At 49.1% G+C, this 8432-nt stretch overlaps 1 protein-coding gene across 3 annotated transcripts in view; it reads right to left on the minus strand.

Moving 5' to 3' along the window:
- KIRREL3 (kirre like nephrin family adhesion molecule 3) overlaps positions 1-8162 on the minus strand; it is a 786157-nt gene extending 777995 nt beyond the window's left edge. For all 3 annotated transcript variants that reach the window (XM_048512011.1, XM_048512012.1, XM_048512010.1), the window contains exon 1: positions 7840-8162. In XM_048512011.1, the coding sequence (XP_048367968.1) occupies positions 7840-8131 (292 nt within the window). In that variant the 5' untranslated portion in view covers positions 8132-8162. The remainder of the gene's footprint in view (positions 1-7839) is intronic.
- Positions 8163-8432: the final 270 nt, after the last annotated feature.

The following is an 8432-nucleotide window of genomic DNA, read 5'->3' on the forward strand; positions in this document are numbered from 1 at the left end:
AAGAAAGCCAATTGTGTCCCTTAAAATATACAGTGAAGGTATGCTTAAAATTTGTTTGGGTACATGGTACTTGGTTATGTCTTGGTTTTTAACTACCAGCTTCAATGTTGGTAAAATCATGGAGAAATGCATATGCTTCTATTTAAAAAAATATTCTTTAAAAAATATACCATGCACAGATGATCCCTTTCATTCCCTTATTGAGGAAACAGGTACACGATAGCTTACTCTGGGACACATTACACAATTTGGCTTCCAGCACACAATATACAAACTGTACTCGTCTGCTGTCATGCAAAGGATTCATCCTTTGGCACCATCAGCTGCAACATTTGCTAAATGAACGTTTGTGATGGGATTCTAAAAGCTGATTCCTGTGTATGGTGGATGAACCCAACTGGCTATCCAGGTGGTGGCAGCTGACACGCATAACCTATACCCAGAGCAATCATACACATGGTCATTTGCGTATGTACCGGAATAGTGGACTTTCAGGTTATTTTGATACCATGCTGTCTACAGCATGCACACAGAGCATTGTTTCACACAGTATGTGAGATACATTCCTCCGTCTCAGGTTTAATTCTGTTAACAGGATCAAAAAACTTAAAAAGTACAAGGAGAAAGTCCTCTAATTCTGTTAGAAAAAGGAGCCCCTTAAAAATCACGCCTGTAGTATTGGTAGGAGAAATATCTTCAAGGCTTGGATGTGAACTGCTCTGAGCAATGAAGAAAGCAAGAAACACTGTGCCATACTTATCTGTGAAGTCTGGAGTCATTAGCATAGTTTCCATTCATTAACACTAATGCACACTATTCAGGAACTCAAAAATAAGAACATCTTAGAGTATGAGTAATTGAGAAAGAGTATTCAATGGGAACTGCCTTTTCAGATACGAGCCAAGTGAGGGTGTGCTCCCAAAGGAGATTTTTAACCCCTGCCCATTAGAAATATTCTAAGACTTGGCCACTGCATTGCTGCTGAAACATCGAGAGCCACGGTACATATTAACACGCTTTCCATTCATACTTTAAAAAGTATAAAATCTAATCAAGTTAAGCTTGCAACTCTCTTTCCTCCATACAAATTGTCTTGTCAGGGAGTCAGAACTGACTGTAGGTCCTTGCTGCAGTCACTGGCAAATCTGAGTGTGCCACCAGGTAGTGGGTGGAAAAGCCCTGAAATTTCTGCCAGGAGGCCAGATCTCACTGAACACTTTGTTAATAGTCTATTGAGGAACACCCACATCAGCATGATCCTTGAGCTGCATATTTTGCAGGTCTGTTGCAAATACAAAGAGAATTTTTAATGCTTCACCGCTCACAGTGCAGTGAAAATATGGGGGCTCCCTATAGCTGCGAGCTCTGGGTTAGGAATTACTGAGCAATTTGGGGGGCGGAGCCTGGGGAGGGGAGGGACCTTTGTGAAGCATAATGCCATAGAGCCGTGGTGGCGAACCTTTGGCACTCCAGATGTTATGGACTACAATTCCCATCAACCCCTGCCAGCATAGCCATGCTGGCAGGGGCTGATGGGAATTGTAGTCCATAACATCTGGAGTGCCAAAGGTTCGCCACCACTGCCATAGAGGCTACCCTCCAAAGCAGCAATTTTCTCCACAGGAACTAGCCTGGAGACCAGGTGTAATAGTGGGAGATCTCCAGGCCCTACCTGGAGGCTGGCAACCCTAGGGCTCCCTGCTCTTTAACTGCTGGAATAAGAATTAATTCTGCTCACAAATAAGCTTTACTTCTGTGACTATCAACAAATACTGAGAATAAGCAGGCCCTATACATTGCCAAAAGACATGCTTCGATGGCCTGTTTTATTTATTCCAAGCATCTCTGAGAACAGACACTGCTCAAAACCGATGGCTACTGATTATTTTAAGCTCAAACTTAAAAAAAAAATTGCACACCCTTTGGATACTGCACTTGTTCTATCCAGCCCCCACCATCTCAGCTATCCATCTAATGTCCAAACAACAGTGTAGCCTGAATTTAAGACGCTACCCGGTTTGCAAGAAATGCGACGTGCTAAAGTAGCATATCTGATCCCTGGGGGGAAAAAACACCATGCAGGTGCGCCCTTTAATTACACACCGCAGTACGCTGGAAATGAGTTCCAGCAAAATCAATGGGACTTACTTCCAAGTGGCATGCGTTTAGGATTGAAGATCCAGTTCGATACTGTGCAGAGAGAGGGCGGACAACACTTCAAAAAGTTCTTTGGTCCTGAAGTGCACCTCACTGAAACCGACAGTCAGAGAAACAACTTCCACACAGGACTCATTAATGGAGTCCCTTATACCAAACTACGGGAAAGCAGAGAGCATGCAGCATGCTGGTCTTTCTGACTAGTGTTTCCAAGTGCATGCTCCTGACCCTGACAGGCCTGCAGTCATGTTTGCACATGACACATGACATGATTTGTGCACACAGAGAGAGATGGTCTTAGCCCCATGGCAGTAGCCCCACATGGGGGGACAACGACTGCCAAGATGCCCTGTTTAAAGCACCTCAGTATCCCCCTCCTGTAGTAGATGAGTGGCTCATAGCAGCACCAATCAGCTGCAGGCTGTCCCCCTACCATATCAATGATTCCATCAATGATACTGTGGTGGGAGGAACCCCCCACCACTCAGTTCATACCAATTCACGGGGGCTGTTCCCCACCTCCCATCCAGTGATTCAGAGGGGCCCAGCCTCAAGTTTTGTTTAGGACTCCAGAATCCCCAAGACTTACAAATAAGATTAGAGTTGCCAACCTCCAGGCAGCAGCTGGAGATCTCTCTCTATTACAGCTGATCTCCATGAAGCTCAGGTCAGTTCATAGCTGCTTTGGAAGATGGCCATTATGGCATTATACCCACTGAAGTCCCTGTCCTCAAACCCCACCCTTCCACGTCCTACCACCAAAATCTCCAGGTATTTTTCAACTTGGATCCGGAAACCCTAAAAGAAGACAACTGTTTCTCAATTAGGCTTCCTTACATGGATTTTTTTGATTAAGAAGGACATTGGGGTGGGGGGTGGGGGTGGGTGGGGGTGGGGGGCTTATTGCTATAGAGTTTAATTCATTTATTATTTATTGCTTCCATGGTCCCCGGCCCGCAGCAATCTTTAATCTGATGCTTCTTTGCTGCTAGAAAATCCACCGTATGCAGGCATGATAAGGTCTTAAAATCATGATCCTAAAACCTGAGTCTCCCCTGTTTATTATTCAACATCTGGCTGGACAAAGAATTCTAGCAAACTCACAAGTTTGCACACAGGTATGTGTCCTAATAAAAGGCATCACCAAGATTGTCCTCTTCCCTATATCTGCTATATCTGCCATTCACAGTTGTGTGTTTTCTGCGGGAAACACCAAGATAACAGGCTTAGCTGCGGCAAATGTGGCTGCAACAACGGATTACTTTTACAAAATTACCTTGAAGAATCCACTTCCCTTTTTTGTATGGTTCACACGTACAGTCTCTTTCCTTCATAACCTCCCAAATCCCCCTTCTCCTTCTCTGGATATTTCCCCATGGTGTCACTTCCTACACATTTTCCCTCTGGCCCAGCTAACTTAGGAATAGTCACAAGAAATGTTCAGACACAGCTAAAGCAAATCCCCATTCGGCACTAAGAATGTGATCCCTCTATAATGGACTTTCTGATGACAATTAAGCAAACGGCACCTACTGTTGCAGAACCCGCCATATGTCCAATTGTGTAGAATCAATGAGAGCGAAAGGAAGTGAACTATGGAACTGCCATTCTGAGAGCAAGACAATAAGTCCCCAGAAGTTTCAGCGACATCTCAATAGGTGCTTCAGTTTCATACCGGCACTTTCAGAGTCTTGCTGAAACACCTTGTCCCAGCCAAACACAACTCTAAACACAGACAGACCCTGGTGCCAGACACTGCCTGGGCTGTATATCTGCATGAAAGAAAATGCTCCAGAGAGATGTCAGAGAAGAATCTATCAGCTCTTGGCATAAGGAAGAGCCCTGCTAGATTCCAAGGAGAGAAAAAAGCCAGGACTCAACACTGAAGGTCCTATGATGAAAAGTGCTTATGATACACAAGTCAACCCTGCCCTCGTGTTTTTAGAAGAGGAAAGGATAGTCCAACAATTCTGGCAGTACCTGGACCAATTGGCCCCTTCAGGGCTGCAGTTCAACAGGAGATGCTTGGCTCAGAACCAAGGGGTGTAGGTCAGTCATGACGGTTGCGGCCCAGGCCAAAGCTCAGCTTGCGTTTTTCTGCCAGTGGCCCACCAGAAAGTTTCCCTGTCCAGCTGATCTAATGTAACTCAGACTCCCCTTACTCTTAAATGGAATCCACGTTGATAAAATAGGTAGAATAGGTTGTCATGAGTCACACAACCCCTCCTCCCACCCCCCCACACACAAAAAGAAAATCAGCTATGAGGATCGCCAGGGGCTCTCCACACGACAAGAGAGTTCTGCTCCGGGGCACCGTGAGGATTCAGCTGAGCCATGATGGAATGCCACCAAGCTCCGGATGTGACTGTCAGCAGGAGGCCTCTCGCTGTTTTTGTTATTCTCCTCAACTCTGTCAGGCTGAGGAATGGGAATTAAATAATAAAGGAGGGAGGGAGAAACCCAGACAAAATAAAACTTCATGTTCCGTCTGTGACAGGGTCACTTCTCTTTCCACCAAGGAACACCACAGATGCCTTTTGCCAGCAGGAGGCAAATTGCCTTGTGACATTATACTTTTTTTATATATAGACCTGACAGCTTAGGGAAAATAGTGGGCACCAGGAACAAAACCACTAGGAAAGGAGGAGTGGGAAGCAACACAGGCCCATCAGGCACAACATCAGCTGCTGTCAGATTTTCAGAGCCAGGTTTCTTGTCTACTTGTTGGTGATGAGGACAGGAGCCACACACACCAGAGTCATAGAGAAGCCGTCTTGCAAGCAAGCCATCTTCAGAGATGTGATCAAGCCATCTTCGGAGAAATCAGGCCCCACCATTACAAGACATTTTAATCGACACCTTTGGAGATCACCTCTTTAATTATTCTGCAACCCCTCTCCATGCCAAAGGCACAGAGGGAAACAGCAGGGGTGGAAAGGTGGCACAGTGGATTTGCCACTAGACATTTGTAGCCTGGAGAGACTATTGAAATCTGGCTTTGAAGAGCGTATCAGACACACAAAAAATTATTCCACTAAGAAGCTTTAAAAAGGCTCTGTGGGGATGCAGAAATGAATTAGCCGGCTCTTCCCTAAAAGGCAGCTGTACTTTTCACTGAAAAACACCAGCTGAGACAGGTCAAACTGATACCTGTTCAGCCACTGCACACTCTGAACACAAATAAGCACAATATCCTTAGGAGACAATGCTTCTGAGAGAAAGACCAGAGACTCCCACTCTGTGGTTTTGCTCACTGGATCGAGATAATGCAATAGCATCACATGAACATCGCAAAGGCATGCGGGTGTCACCTAAAAGTACACCGTTTAGCAAGGGACCACAATAGCACTGACAAACCCAGAGTTTCCACATATCTCTTTTTCATTTTGAGTACAGCACTTCTAGCCACTTCTCTCTCATGCATGTGACTCAGGCAGGTATGCACACACAGATACTCAGAAACTTAGGTTATCCAGTTTAAGGCAAAATGCTCCCTGGTCAAACTCACAGTTACCTAACCCCCTACCACTGGATTAAACAATTCTTTTCTGTCCCACATGTGATCAAATATCTAAATGCAACAATGAGGACTAGAAACACGTTTTTATTAATTGGAAGCTTGGGATTTTAATACGATCCCACAGGCTGCGTACAGAACTTTGCAGTCAACGCATAGCATAAGATGACCCAAAACAATTAGATTTAAGTGATGCGACCACAACTTCCTAATGGAAGACAAACCATAACACAAGCAATTCTCAAAAGCATCGACTGAAACATAACACTCTACTTTTGCCAATAGATCGACAGAAGTTAATGGATATTTGCATCCAAGTCTGCTTGCATAACTGTCTCTATAAATCAGACGTGCGTCGGGAAATATGCAAACTTTTAGGTACAGCTTGCCCCGCAAGTGGACCAGAGGTGAGAGTTGGTAGTAGCTACCGAAACTGACAGCAACAGTGATGTAACAGATGGTCATTACATCACGGCATAAGTTAGATTTGGTAGCTAGGACAATCCACTGGTGCTCCAGTGAGCTAGTAACCCACTTCCCTGTGGTCACACCACTTGTGCTTTGGCACCCAACTGCGGATGATCGAAATTAGGCTACCCTACAGGAAACAGCAGCTGTTTGGGGAGAAGGACCCTACCACCATCTCACCAGCTCCAGGAAGCTATCAGATACACACTCAATGCTTCAAATAGGAGAATCATATTCGACAGACTAGATAAAAAACGCTTTTTGGATTCTGTGCTTTTACTTTTGGATAAGTACCAGGTGCAAGAAACATCTGGTGGTGGTAGCTTGGATCTTTGGAACCACCAAACTTATCCAAGTCCCCCAATATACCCATTGACCACAAGGTACCAGGAACAGCCATTGACATTTCCAAAGTAGACATGCTTCTTTATTCCACTCTCTGTCTACACAGACAACAGCAATTCCGAGCCACAATCAACATGTGTTATTTTTGTACGAGCGATTCTTCATTTTAAAGACAAGAGGGAGGGGTTGGGGTTGGGAAGGGGACCTCAGCGGTACATGCTTAGACACTGAAATCACAGCACCCACAGTAAACAGACAATCCCAATGGGAGAGTGCAAAGTGGATAGAGCACAAAAGCCACTTCCCAATTAACCCTTTAAAAGTTTTAATCAAGAGGACAGGTGGACCCGTGTCTGGTGCCTTGGAAAAGCAACCAGGGTCCCCCAAAGGGAACCCTGCCCAGGTTGGTGGGGTCTCCCAGAAAAACCCAGCTGGTAGGCACAGCTTTGGCACGGTGGGCGGGCTGACGGGGCGCTTGGAAAGTGGAGTTCGCCCAACTCCCCCTATTCCACAGGTGACGGCCCACGCCGCTTCCTGCAAGCAAGGCACGATGTCACTCCGGAATCCCTCCGGTTCGGTTCGCATCCCCGGGGCCCTAACCGGACCCGGCAGCCCGCTTCTCTTTAGCTAGCCCCCCTCCCTGTCCACATGCCCTTCAAGCTCTCTCGGGATCTTTGCAGGCGGAGGCTCCGGCTCGGAGCCCCTGCTGGACGCCAGGTCCAAACCGAATCAGCCTCCCGGCGCCTAGGTTCCCTTTCCTCCGCGGAAGCAGGCACGTCACATTCAAGGCAACCCTCCAGCCAGACCGACCGGCTGCTCCATCTCTCCGCGTAGCCGCGGGGGTAGGCGCAGAAACCTACCCCGGGCGACCCCCGGGACCGAACCCCTCCACCAGCCTAGGCACCTTCAGCGGCGCGTCTGGACGCGCTCCACCGCACGCCCCTTCCAGCAGCACGTTCGGAAGCGGCTGCACTCAACTCCTGCTCGGATTTGCGGGGAAGCGTGCGCGGGATCCACCTCCTCGGACCTGCCTGCCAAAGCCTGCCTGGAGATGAGGCGCGCCAGCCGGGTCTCCATCCGCCAAAGGACGCGCCAAGGTGCCCAGCGCCGCCTCGAGCGGAACAAACTCTTTCGCCTGCAACTGGCAAACAAGCTCGCTCGCCCGGAGCCCGGTGCCCAAAGCCCACCCGGCCAAGCGCGCGCCCCGCCCGGAGCCCGGAGATGCCACCGGCTCCGGAGCCCAAGTCCGGGGAGTTGCGCGCTCCGCCGGTGTCTTCCCGTCGCCCTCCAGCCTCACCTGCAAAGTGCATCTGAAAAAACAACCCGGCATAAAGTCCTGGGCAGGACCCTACCTTGGCTGAGAAGGAAGAAGCCCAGGAGAAGCAGATCTGCCTGAAACGCTTTCATTCCTCGCAGTTCGGTGGCGGCGGACGGAGAGAGGGAACTTGCGCGCCGGGAAGCGGTTGCGCCGATCGCTCGGAGCCGGCTGCCTTCGCCTCTGCCGGCGCGGCCGCCTCTGGGCTCCGGAGGGGACCGGTCGGCGGGGCTGGCGGCTGCTGTTGCTGCTGCTGCTGCTGCTCCGGCGGCGACGGAGTTGGGCTCCCCAGGCAGCCTCTGCTCGGCTCGTGGCTCCGGCTGGCTCATGTACGCGCTCCTCGCCGCTCCATTCCCAGGCTTGGAGCCTCCCCAGCCGCCGCCGCCGCCGGAGCAGCTCCGCCCACCGCCGCTGCTGCCGCCGCTGCCTTGACTGACACGCACAGCAACCGGGAGAGGGTGCGCGGAGGAGCGGCGGCTGGCCAGGAACGGCTCTCCTCCTTTGCCCTCTGCTCCTGGCTCCCAATGGAGGGGGCACCTATTGAGAAAGAAATAGGGTTACCTATTGGGAAAAATACGGGAGAAGAGAAAGAAGTGCTGGATCTGAGAGCTGCAAGAAAACATCAGGCGG

This window comes from Sphaerodactylus townsendi, linkage group LG12, assembly GCF_021028975.2.
Source record: "Sphaerodactylus townsendi isolate TG3544 linkage group LG12, MPM_Stown_v2.3, whole genome shotgun sequence".
NCBI classification, from domain to species: domain Eukaryota; kingdom Metazoa; phylum Chordata; class Lepidosauria; order Squamata; family Sphaerodactylidae; genus Sphaerodactylus; species Sphaerodactylus townsendi.